The following is a 13,701-nucleotide window of genomic DNA, read 5'->3' on the forward strand; positions in this document are numbered from 1 at the left end:
TGCATTAAAGTCATCAGTCACCAGGAGCGCCGCCTCTGGATGAGCGTTTTCCTCTTTGCTTATGGCGGAATACAGCTCGTTGAGTGCGGTTTTAGTACCAGCCTCGGTCTGTGGTGGTATGTAGGCAGCTGCTAAAAATACAGATGAAAATTCTCTGGGTAGATCGTGTGGTCTACAGCTTATCATGAGATTCTCGACCTCAGGTGAGCAAAACCTTGAGACTTCCTTAGATATCTTGCAGCAGCTGTTGTTTCCATAAATGCATAGGCCCCTGCCCCATGTCTTACCAGAGGCTGCTGTTCTGTCTATAACCCACTAGCTGTATGTTCTTAATGTCATCGTTCAGCCACGACTCCCTGAAACATAAGATATTACGGTTTTTAATGTCCCGTTGGTAGGATATACGTGCTTTCAGTTCGTCCCATCCGGCGCCATCTTCCATCTTTCTGTACTTTGCTCCGTTCATCTTTCCCTCGATGCTGACTAGTCTCCCAGTCCTGCCGATGAAAACATCCCCACAGCATGATGCTGCCACCACCATGCTTCACCGTTGGGATGGTGCCAGGTTTCCTCCAGATGTCAGATGTGACGTTTGGCATTCAGTCCAAGGAGTTCAAACTTGGTTTCATCAGACCTAAGAATCTTGTTTCTTATGGTCGGAGAGTCTTTAGGTGTCTTTTGGCGAACTCCAAGCGGGCTGTCATGTACCTTTTTACTGAGGAGTGGCTTCCGTCTGGCCGGTCTACCATAAAGGCCTGATTGGTGGAGTGCTGCAGAGATTGTTGTCCTTCTGAAAGGTTTTCCCATCTCCACAGAAGAACTCAGGAGCTCTGTCAGAGTGACCATCGGGTTCTTGGTGTCCTCCCTGACCAAGGCCCTTCTCCCCCGATTGCTCAATTTGGCTGGACGGCCAGCTCTAGGAAGTATTGGTGGTTCCAAACTTCTTCCATTTAAGAAAGATGGAGGCCACTGTGTTCTTGAACTTTTTAATGCTTCAAAAATGATTTGGTACCCTTCCCCAGATCTGTGCTTCAACACAATCCTGTCTCGGCGCTCTACGGACAATTCCTTCAACCTCGTGGCTTGGTTGTTGCTCTGACATGCACTGTCAACTGTGGGACCTTATATAGACACCCTCATGTCCAATCAATTGAATTTACCACAGATGGACTCCAATCAAGTTGTAGAAACTTCTCAAGGATGATCAATGGAAACAGGATGCAGTTGAGATCAATTTTGAGTCTCATAGCAAAGGGTCTGTAAATAAGATATTTCTGTTTTTTATTTGTAATACATTTGCAAACATTTTCTAAAATATGATACTGTGTGTAGATTGAGGAGAGAAAAACGATTTAATCCATTTTAGAATAAGGCTGTAATGTAACAAAATATGGAAAAAGTTAAGGGGCCTGTATACTTTCTTTACTTTACCAGGTCGTTTGGATGAGTCAGTCAATGATTTATTTACGTCTGATTGCCATGCTATCAGTTTCATAAATACAACCAGATTAATGAATGTGTTGTCTTTTTGAATTATGAATTGATAGCCATGATGTGATAAGTATTCACCCAGAAAACTATTGTTTTTAGTAGTTTTATAAGCTAAAAAAAAACTACACCTCTCATTGTGTGAAGAGTATTCAGCCTTTTGTATTTGTCGAACTGTCTGTTTCTGGTGTTTTGTTAGTTCCAGGTGCAAAGTATTGTGTGAATGTGTGTATGCATGCGTGAACATAATCTGGTTGATAGGCAGAGCCGTGCCCATCAGAGAGAGTGTTCACTGTGGAAGCACTGGAATGGTTATGCAACGTTTAACACTAGAAAGGACTTGAGGACCCCCGAGCCAATGATGCATCTTTTGGACGTCAACATGCTATCGGAAAACTAATAATTTGGTTGCATTTATGAAGGTTTTAGGTAACATTAGAATACAAAAATGTGTTACTGTAAGCCAGGGTCCCCAATTTGTTTCTGGCTGGCCAAATAAAATACTCAAATTAAAGACTCTAAAATCACCAAGAAATTAGCTTAAAGTGATTTTAATTTAGGAAATATGTTCCCAAGTATTCTCACTCATAAATAGAGAGGCATATCTGATCATATCCCAATGTAATCAAGGTTAGAAAATACTCAATCAATGTTTTTGTCAAATACTACATCTGTATTTGCCAGCAGCATACCACCCTGCATCCCACAGCTGGCTTGCTTCTGAAGCTAAGCAGGGTTGGTCCTGTTTGGTAGACCAGATGCTGCTGGAAGTGGTGTTGGAGGGCCAGTAGGAGGCCCCCTTTCCTCTGGTCCAATCATATTTTTTTTAAGTGATTGGGGACATTGTCCTGTGTAGGGTGCTGTCTTTCGGATGGGACGTTAAATGGGTATCCTGACTCTCTGTCGTCACTAAAGATCCCATGGCACTTATCGTAAGAGTAGGAGTGTTAAGCTCGGACACCGGGGTTAAATTCCCCATCTGGCCCTCATACCATCATGGTCACCTAATCATCCCCAGCTTACAATTGGTTCATTCATCCCCCTTCCTCTCCCCTGTAACTATTCCCCAAGTTGTTGCTGTGAATGTGTTCTCAGTCAATTTACCTGATAAAATAAGGGTTAAATCAAAATAAAATAAAACATATGTTTGGGATTCTTGCGGTCAATTTGCAGTGTACAAATGATTTATAACTACGTTCGGGCCCCATCACCATCCGCTCAAGGAGAAATCGACCCATGGCTGAATGTAATTGGGGCTACTGTACTGTATGTACAAATGAAAAAACATCAGAAAGATAAACATTGTACTTTTGGGGGGCAGGTCTAAAGAAACATGGAAATAAGAAAATGTTTTTCAAAACACAAATTTTAAGTTTTCTTATGCTACTACTCTTTGCTTTGTAGCCTGATCTACACTTTATGACCAAAGGTATGTGGACACATGCTCATCCAAAAATCATGGGCATTAATATGGCGTTGGTCCCCCCTTTGATGCTATAACAGCCTCCACTCTTCTGGGAAGGCTTTCCAATAGACTTTGGAACATTGCTGTGGGGACTTGCTTCCATTCTGCCACGAGCATTAGTGAGGTTGAGCACTGATGTTAGGTGATTACGCGTGGCACGCAGTCGGCTTTCCAATTTATCTCAAATGTGTTCAATGGAGTGAAGGTCACGGCTCTGCGCAAGCCAGTCACATTTCTGTGTGGACCTCGCTTTGTGCACAGAAGCATTGTCATGCTAAAACAGGAAAGGGCCTTCCCCAAACTCTTGCCACAAAGTTGGAAAAACCTAATTGTCTAGAATGTCATTGTATGCTGTAGCTTTAGGATTTCCCTTCACTGGAACTAAGGGGCCTTGCCCGAACAATGAAAAACCCCAGCCCCAGAACATTATTCCTCATCCACCAAATTTTACAGTTGGCACTATGCATTGGGGCAGGTAGCGTTCTCCTGGCATCCGCCAAACCCAGATTATTCCGTCGGACTGTCAGCTGGTGAAGCGTGATTCATAACTCCAGATAATGCGTTTCTACTGCTTCAGAGTGTAATGGCGGCGCTCTTTACACCACTCCAGCCGATGCTTGGCATTGCGCATGGTGATCTTAGGATTGTGTATGGTAGCATTTTATGGCGCTACCGACGAACAGTTCTCGTGCTGACATTGCTTCCAGAGGCAGTTTTGAACTCGGTTGTGAGTGTTGCAACCAAGACACATGATTTTTATGCCCTACACACTTCAGCACTCGGCGGTCCTGTTCTGTGAGCTTGTGTGTCCTACCACTTCACGGTAGAGCCGTTGTTGCTCCAAGACGTTTCCACTTCACAACTAACAGCACTTACAGTTTGTTGAACTGACTTGATAGAAAGGTGGCATTCTATGACGGTGACACGTTGAAAGTCTCTGAACTGTTAAGTAAGGCCATTCTAATTCTAATGTTTCTCTATGGAGCTGTGTGCTAGATTTTCTACACCTGTCAGCAATGGGTGTGGCTGAAATAGCAGAATCCACTAATTTGAAGAGGTGTCCACATACTTATACAGTGCATTTGGAAAGTATTCAGACCCCTTCCCTTTTTCCACATTTTGTTACCTTACAGCCTTATTCTAAAATGTATTTGTGTTTTTTTACCCAGAATCTACACACAATAGCCCATAATGACAAAGTTAAAACTGTTATATATATATATATAAAAAAAAACATACCTTATTGACGTAAGTATTTAGACCCTTTGCTATGAGACTCGAATTTGAGCTCAGGTGCATCCTGTTTCCATTGATCATCCTTGAGATGTTTCTACAACTTGATTGGAGTCTATATGTGGTACATTTAAATAGATTGGACATGATTTGGAAAGGCACACACGTCTCTATTAGGTCCCACAGTTGACAGTGCATGTCAGAGCAAAAACCAAGTCATGAGGTCGAAGGAATTGTCCGTAGAACTCCGAGACAGGATTGTGTCGAGGCATGGATCTGGAGTAGGGTACCAAAAAATGTATACAGTATTGAAGGTCCCCAAGAAGACAGTGGCCTCCGTCATTCTTAAATGGCAGAAGTTTGCAACCACCAAAACTGTTCCTAGAGCTGGCCGGCTGGCCAAACTGAGCAATTGGGGGAGAAGGGTCAGGAAGGTGAACCTAATGGTCACTCTGACAAAGCTCCCGAATTCCTTTGTGGAGATGGGAGAACCTTCCAGAAGGACAACCATCTATGCAGCATTCCACCAATCAAGCCTTTATGGTAGAGAGGCCAGACGGAAGCCACTCCTCAGTAAAAGGCACATGACAGCCCGCTTGCAGTTTGCCAAAAGACACCTAAAGACTCTCAGACCATGTGAAACAAGATGCTCTGGTCTGATGAAACCAAGATTCAACTCTTTGGCCTGAATGCCAAGTGTCATGTCTGGAGAAACCTGGCACCATCCCATCGGTGAAGCATGGTGGTGGCAGCATCATGCTGTGGGGATGTTTTTCCAGCGGCAGGGACTGGGAGACTAGTGAAGATCAAGGGAAAGATGAATGGAGCAAAGTACAGAGCGATCCTTGATGAAATTCTGCTCCAGAGCACTCAGGACCTCAGACTGGGGCGACCATAAGCACACAGCCAAGACAACACAGGAGTGGCTTCGGGACAAGTCTCTGAATGTCCTTGAGTGGCCCAGCCTGAGCCCGGACTTTAATCCGATCAAACGTTTCTGCAGAGACCTGAAAATAGCTGTGCAGCGACGCTCCCCATACAACCTGACAGAGCTTGAGAGGATCTGCAGAGAAGAATGGGAGAAACTCCCCAAATACAAGTGTGCCAAGCTTGTAGCTTCATACCCAAGAAGACTCAAGGCTGTATTTGCTGACAAAGGTGCTTCAATAAAGTACTGAGCAAAGGGTCTGAATACTTATGTTTTGCTTTATCATTATGGGATATTGTGTGTAGATTGAGGAGGAAAAAAGGCTGTATGGTAACAAAGTGGAAAAGGTCAAGGGTTCTGAATACTTGTTTGGTTGTAGTGGATAATAATATCCGGTTTTCTCTTCATGTCCTGTCAATGGCAGCTGTCGGGAATAATGGTGCTAACGACAGAAATGTTATTTCTTGCCTTGCACTGGTATAGTGTGAGTGTTGACTTGTCATTCTTCAGCACCGTTGTGGAGTAAAACAGCTGTGCAAGTGCATATTTTGCACAGAGAGGGTGAGCTCCCATCTCGCTTTGTTCATGGTGCCGACTAGGATTGTTTTATTTGCAAGCAACTTGTTCGCCAATGACAGTGAAGTGAAGAAATTGTCCATGGTGATATTTCTCCCCTTGCCAGCATAAGGTTCCACAAGCCTCATCACCACATTCTCTGAAACTTGCTCACCTGCTGCCCAATGTGGATCTTTTCTGAAACGGTGTAGTTCCTTCCTCTCTCCTGTCTCACCATCTCATTTGTAGTTGGCCCGGGCATACCGTTCTGGCTTTTTTATGACTAGGCCTCGGAAGTGTAGATTCAGGCTGAGGCTCAGAATCAGAAGAATAATCATCAGAGATGTCATGATTGAATTCCTCCCCGCCATCTGAGTCATTTTCCTTCAGATCTTGTAGCAACGCTAACTCAGCATGTGCATCCATCCATTCGTCTTGGTCTTCTAGCCCTTCTAAATCATGCACGCTCTCACTGTGTACTCCAAGTAGGCCAGAGTAGGCTGATCAAACTGTTTTGATTGGGTGGACTGATATAGGGTACATACCATTTTGAGATTATAAATAGAATATACCAATACAATGGCCCGCCCTGTTCTTCATTCTGGTTACTACGTAGTTATGCATTGTCCGTTTCCCCTCGCTCATCAACTCACCCATTCGTCCCCATCATACCATCATCCCCATTTACTTCATTTGTTATATGTGTGAAATTAGTTTAGGTTCAGTATCGGGGTGATTATCGACAGGCCATTGCACCTTCCAATGTCGGGAGAATGAGCAGAGCAGGCCTTACCGTCGGGAGAAGGAGGGGCAACGGGGTTAAACCATTCAAATAATGACAAAGACTGCGGGGAGCATGACTTTAAAAATGTCATAAAATAAATACATGAATGAGCAGTCAGAATGCCTGCTTTAGTGGTTCTAGTGTTAAAGGGGTAAAGTAGAATGCCTGCTTTAGCGGTCCTAGTGGTAAAGGGGTAAAGTAGCTTTCCTCGACTCCTTTCCTTGACTCCTTTCCTTCATGTGCCCTGATCTGGAGGCAGGTCACTGGATCAAATCACAGTGAAAACAATCTGTCTCTGTGCCCTTGAACAAGCCACTTCACCCAAATTACTCCAAGGGTGCTGGAGAATGGTGACCCTGGCCATGAGCCCACTCCCTGCAGGTGTCTCAGGAGGAGTTGGGAGAAGAAAGAAACACATTTCCATGACACGCTAGTGCAATTCTGTGACAGGATAAATATAGGACCCCCCCAAATTATTTGTTATTAATTATCTTAAGAAATGGAACAGGTGAGAGCAGATTTCTAGTAGTCGTTCCCGATTGCTTTCACCTCTTCAGATCAGTGCAGAATATAATTCAATAAAATAAAAGTGTATTGTCCATTTCTAAGCAAGAACAGCGTGGCCTGAGAGTCAAACCACATGGGACAAACGAGTGAGACCGAATATAAGGAATTGTCATATGAAGATAGCAGAGGGAGAGAGGCGGTTTTGTGTGCATGCATCTTTGTGTGTGTGTGTGCGCTTGTCTGAGCACGCATATCTGTTCAGGGATCTCTGTTCAGAGGTCAGAGTGGTGTTTGCTGCTCTGATCTGAGGAGATAGAGGGTGCTTCAGTGATGCAGCGGGGATTCATATTACATCTGATGATTCATCACCACCATACTGCAGCATGCAGCAGACCAGGGTTATCTGAACCCCTACACACACACACACACACACTCCACTACAGCCAGACAAGAGCTAAAAGGTTTAAGGTGTAACAGTTAAAACTCCCAAATGTTAACGTTTCTCTCGCCCTCATTCCAGCCCATCACTTTCTTTCACTAAACTCCTCTTTCCATCTCAGATTAATTCCCTCAGCCTCTCCTCCCCTGACTTTGTGCTCATTTAGATTAAGGTGCTAGATAGCATATAATTATGTTGCTAATTATAGTCTTGCTGAGTTACTAATGTCTCGGTAGCCTCACTATATTGTGTTGGTGGCATCGTGAGAGAAACTGTGTGCCATGCTGAGTAGGGGGAAGTTTCCCCTAGATGCTGATTTTGTGTCAGTTTAGCGTTTCCCCTCACTAATGGTTTAGGTAAAGAAAGGCTAATCCTAGATCTGTACCTAAGGAACACTTCTCCCAGGAGCAGTGTCAACCTTTCTATGGGAGGCTCACCCAGTGCAGATTGTAGAAGAGCAGATGCTAGGCTAAGGGATTAGCACCACAGCCTAGAGGCTCTGTTTCTGATGCTAACCGAGCCCGACAGGCACTCCGTCTGTCACCTGACTTCCCTCGCCGCCCTCTCATTGGTTGGCCGGTATAAAGCAGCATGGCTAAAAATACCAAATAAGGTTATAGAGGGGACTGAGAGCCAGTGTGTGGGCGCTCTGGGGCCTGGCCCTTTGAACTCTGGCTTGGTGTGTGTCCCTGCTGCGCCGCTCCAAGCATAGGAAGCTGTGTGTGTGTGCTGAAATAGCTGTGTGTGTGTTTGTATGCGTGCGTACATGAGTGTGTAAGAAGAGCCTTGGGTCCACAGTGATCTCAGCCACATCTCCAGAGACCAAGCACAGGAAATCAGCAGGCCCACATCCAGAGCTACAATTACAGTGAATATACAGCAGCATTGTAGGCCGGCTAGAACACCTTGCATGGCATACCGCAGTTCTGTCAGACGGGTTCGATTCACAGGTCCGCCCTTAGGTCTCTCTCGTTCAACCCTGTATGTTGTTTTGTAATAATAATATATGGGACTTACACGGAGTATACAAAACAGGAACACTTGCTCTTTCCATGACATAAACTGACCAGGTGAATCCAGGTTAAAGCTATGATCCCTTATTGAAGTCACTTGTTAAATCCACTTCAAATCAAAATTTTATCACATACACATGGTTAGCAGATGTTAATGCAAGTGTAGCTAAATGCTTGTTTTTTTGTTCAGTGTAGATGAAGGGGAGGAGACAGGTTAAAGAAGGATTTTTAAGCTTTGAGACAATTAAGACATGGATTGTGTATGTATGCCATTCAGAGGGATATTGAAGTGCCTCTGAACAGGTATTACGTTCCAGGTGCATTGGTGTGAAGGTGTCAAGAACTGCAACGCTGCTGGGTTATTCACTCTCAACAGTTTCCTGTGTGTACAGTATCAAGAATGGTCCACCACCCAAAGGACATCCAGCCAACTTGACACAACTGTGGGAAGCATTGGATTCAACATGGTCCAGCATCCCTGAGGAGTCCATGCCTCTTCAAATATTAGGTTTTCCGAATGTTTGGTATACTCAGTGTATATAGCACTTTTCAATGACCCAAAGTCTCCCCCTCTCTTCACTGCTGTCTAAAAATAGTAAGAATAATACTTTAGTGATACCAGGGCTAAATGCAACACTGGTAAGATGTAGAAGGTACATTGTAGTGATACATCCTTGTCTGAGTAGCAGTGTAAAGTTTTTGGGGACATTCACGTCATCAATATGTTGCTACTGGATGTGTTGAGAAGCTATTCAAATGCAGTCAAAAAGCATTTTTCAATGTTAAATGAATCCAAATCGATTATGAATGTGTAAAAAATACAATCATTTTCAAACCCACTTTCTGTTGATTAAAGCGCAGTCAAACGTGTGGTGCGGGTTAGTAAGGGGGTACTCAGGGAAGGTTGAAGTTCAAAAGGGGTACTTTCTTTAGGTAACCACTGTGATTAAATGGTAGGCTATAGGCACATCACTGTTGCAGTCCTCTCTGTTACTATACTGTGGAATCGACCAGACTAGAAACACTCATACTGATATTTTATGTGTCTTACCAGATTAGGATGGATTGGTTTGCATTCATGAAACCTGAATGTACGTGACACAAGTCATTGGTTTTGAGTGGTTTGAATTCCTGTGTCATCGTTGCCTGTGCGTCTAAGGGGAGGTTTCCATGACAACAGTCCTTGGCCATGTGACACCCAGCCTTGGCCCAAGTGCATTTTGGGTAAGGTGACTCTGCAAAACTTGACTGTAGCAGGAAAGAGAGGGAGAAGGAAAGAGAGAGGAAGGGAGAAAGGGAGACAGCCAGTGTCCACTCCCTCCCTCCGTCTCTCTCTCTCCAACTCCCTCTTCAGTCCTTCCCCTTTTCCCTGTTGGCGTGCTGCCAAAATGTGCTGGAGCAGGACGTATAGTGCAGGGAGCAAAGCAAGGCAATTTTTTTGACCCAGAGCTCAACCCAAATGAGGAAGGAGTCTGAAAATGAAATGGGCACTTAAGGCTCCTGTTGATTTAAACAAAAACAGCATATAAATAGTATAGCATATAAATAGCTTCTTTAACTTAGGCACACGTGCTGTAAGAAAATGGCCTGTAGTATTATTATAGACGATACGGGGATTGCATTGTGTGCACCATGTACAAAATACAGCGTGTTTACTTGAACAGGGTAATCATCTCCTTCTCACAGACATTGATTTAAGAAAAGTTACAACATAAATTGTGTCACAGGTGATAATTTTACTCCCCCTGTCTATATAATATGTTAGTTAGTTTGCGTGTGTCATTACGTTAGTTAAATGTTACCCAAGAGGTCCATAAATTACAATAAATTAGAATACTGACTTACAATATCAGTGGCTTAGCAGTGTGGTTAGGGTTAGCAGGGTGGTTAGGGTTAGCAGTGTGGTTAGGGTTAAGCATTAGGATTAGCATTGTGGTTAAGGTTAGGCTTATGATCAGATTTGATCGTTTCTGGCTTTGCCAGCTAGTGACCACTCTGCAGTTTTCCCTCCAGGGCAAGAATGATGACAAAATATGCCAAACTGTGACAATGAATGTGACTTGACCAAAGAGAAAATTTGAAGTTGGAAATATGGAAATTGACTCAGCCACAGGCACATACAAGCACACACATATACAAAACAGTACAATTAGGTTTCCCTAATTTTCATTTACACATACATTATCTTTCTCTCTCACATCCACATCAACACACACACACACACACACACGCAGTGTGCTCCATCTATCCCACATTAAGAGATTAGAGAGCCAGCTGCTAGGACTGACGGATACTGGAGTTTGTGGCCACACACACACTGTAATCCCCTCCGAGGGTCTGACTCTAACAGACATGAGAGAGTGTGTGTGTGAAATAGAGAGGGAAAAGGTACTGTTAGGTTGGCGCCACAGTACTGTTCTGTTGGGGGGAGGAGCTAAGCTCATAGAGAGAAAGAGGGGGCTCGCTGGATTGGATGTGAGAGGAACGGAGCATGCCCAATAGGTCTCTCAGCCCTGCAAGCGGCTCAGCTCTTGCTTTCATCTGCAGAGCGAGAGAGAGAGTAAGTGAGTCTACTGCATATGGGAGAGTTTGCATGTGAGCAGCTGCCACCACCGTACTCACACACACACACACACACACACACACACACACACACACACACACACACACACACACAGACTCACTCACTCACTCACTCACTCACTCACTCACACACACTCACACTCAAACTCTCATCCACAAACACACACAGATGAGGCTGAAAGTGTTTGGGACAGGCAGCAGGAAAGGACAGCTTTATCAGCACTAGTGTTAGCATTGTAGCATTTTGAGCTCCTCTTCTCCTTCCTCCGTTTCTCTGTGAGCCAGGGCAAGCTCCTCTCTTTCTCCCCCTCACATGGGCCCTGCGGACAGACCTAGGGCCCCGGGACTACCCCTCCTGTTGCCACTCAACATGGCAAGGAATGACTGGCCGTCCGAGTGGGGAGACCTCGCTATGGGCATTGGACAGCAACGCTTCTGCTCACCGCTGCACTAATGAAGGGCTTCAAGCTCGCCTGGTAAGACTAATATCTGTCTTTATTGGGAGACACTGATGATAGGGGTAGGAGGAAGATGATGAGGGTTAGGAGGAGGAGTAGCCGAGTGCTTCCCTGCCCTGACCTGCTATTTCCTCGATCCTTCCCTTCCTTCGTCTTCTCTCTCTTTCTTTCACACCATCTGTCCATTCCTGGCATCAAGGATGGGAGATTTTTACTGAGCCCTTTATAATATGGCAGCCTTGAAGAGAGCATCATATTCCTCTCCTCTCATTGGTTCGTGTCTCCTCTCATCAGACTCTTCTAGTGTCTTTTCCCTGTATTTTGTCTCAGTTATCCTCATCTCTCCTGTCCTTGTTTCTCATTTCCTCTCCCCGGTTCTCCTTGGTTTTCATTGGTTCTGCTCAGTTCTCCTCTTCTATTCTATTCTCCTCGATTAACCTCTGTTTCCAGTGTTTGTGAATACGTCTCCCTCCTGCCTCTGTCATATATTGTTATTGCTGGCCGCCACTGATTGTTACACTAGGGAGTGAGGGAGAGAGAGAACGCTAGCCTGATGCCATCATTGAAGTCATTTGTGGTGAGGGGCATTGTATAAACCAAAGTCATCAGCGATTGGATTGTTTCTAACCAATCAGAGTATCAAAGCCAATTACGAATTTTCAAATTTACCCACGTGTGTTCTGGCTCTGGCCCAACCCATCGGTTTCTGTACCAATTAGACGGCCCTGAATGTGTTTGCATTCGGTGAAGGGTTGGGGAGGTTCTCTGATCCAGACTCATTGCGGAGATGAACTAATGTCCGTGGGCGTGGTATAGCATTTGGCCGGAGCAGGGAGTCTGGTTAGCCAGGCAAAGAGAACACAACAGTAACACCACTGTCAGAGTGGCATTCTGAGCAATCTTTTTCTCCCACAGTGTCCCGAAGTCTCTCCACTTAATTGTAGATCTCCGTGCCTCAATCCTCCTTTCCCCTCGTTGCTTCATCAGAATCTGAGGATGTGCGTTTGTTTTGAATACCCCAAAATCAAATCAAATTGTATTTGTCACATGCTTCATAAACAACAGGTGTAGATCAACAGTGAAATGCTTATTTACGGACCTTCCCAACAATGCAGAGAGAAAAATTAAATAAAAATGATAACACAAGGAATAAATACACAATGAATAACGATACCTTGGCTAAATACACAGGGTACAAGTACCGAGTCGATGTGCAGGGGTACGAGGTAATTGAGGTAGATATGTACGTAGAGGTAGGGATAAAGTGACTTGGCAACAGGATAGATGATGAGCAGTAGCAGCAGCATATGTGATGAGTCAAAATAGTTAGTGCAAAGGGGGGTCAATGCAGATAGTTAACCAAATATCTACCAGGACTATTTAGCAGTCTTATGACTTATGGTAGAAGCTGTTCAGGGTCCTGTTGGTTCCAGACTTGATGCATCAGTACCGCTTGCCATGCTGCAGCAGAGATATGCAGCAGATATGCAGCAGTTATTTATAATTTAATTCCTATTGGGCGCAAAATAATCTGAAACAAAACCAAAACGAGCAGCAAATGCAACCAACAAATTTGTAGAGTCACAAACTTGATATAGTCATTGCATCATATGAATATGGGACCAAATACTTGTTTAATAGTTTAATACACATAAGGGAATGTATCCCAATACTTTTGGTCCCCTTACATGGGGGGTACTATGTACAAAAAGTGCAGTAATTTCTAAACGGTTCATTGACGGCATATTAATGGGTCTGCATAGAACCGTACATTTTGACGATGTGCACGCATGCACACACACTCCACATTCCCTAAAATGGGAAGCCTAGGGAAATTCCATGGCAGAAATCAGCTAAAGATGGGTCAGAACCCGGTGTAAATCAGTGACGCCTCACAAAAATTCAAACCAACCAAATGCCTTACTTGGACAGAGTTACAAAGCTGTTCACCAGATTAGTGCTGTGGGAGCAACAGTGTGTGAGGATAAAAAACAAGAACTGGTGACAAAACATTTTTACTGCACACTGGTTCACACAGCATTTCTGTTATTTCGAAATGAGCTAAAGCTGATAGGCTAATTGACGTAATTTGAGTCAATTGTAGGTGTACCTGTGGATGTATTTCAAGGCCTACCTTCAAACTTAGTGGGAAAATGGGAAAATCAAAAGAAATAAGCCAAGACCTCAGCAAAACAAATTGTAGACTTCCACAAGTCTGGTTCATCCTTGGGAGCAATTTCCAAATGCC

General features: G+C 44.2%; 1 protein-coding gene across 5 annotated transcripts in view; it reads left to right on the forward strand.

Moving 5' to 3' along the window:
• Positions 1-13,701, forward strand: part of gramd1ba (GRAM domain containing 1Ba) — a 105,657-nt gene that overhangs the window by 21,858 nt on the left and 70,098 nt on the right. The window contains exon 1 of one of the 5 annotated variants that reach the window (XM_065023846.1): positions 10,048-11,471. The exons of the other annotated variants lie outside the window; for them this stretch is intronic. Coding sequence (XP_064879918.1) covers positions 11,449-11,471 — 23 coding nt within the window. The 5' untranslated portion in view covers positions 10,048-11,448. Of the gene's footprint in view, positions 1-10,047; positions 11,472-13,701 lie in introns of those variants that run through there. 5 annotated transcript variants of the gene reach the window in all.

The sequence above is a fragment of the Oncorhynchus nerka genome, linkage group LG10, assembly GCF_034236695.1.
Source record: "Oncorhynchus nerka isolate Pitt River linkage group LG10, Oner_Uvic_2.0, whole genome shotgun sequence".
NCBI classification, from domain to species: domain Eukaryota; kingdom Metazoa; phylum Chordata; class Actinopteri; order Salmoniformes; family Salmonidae; genus Oncorhynchus; species Oncorhynchus nerka.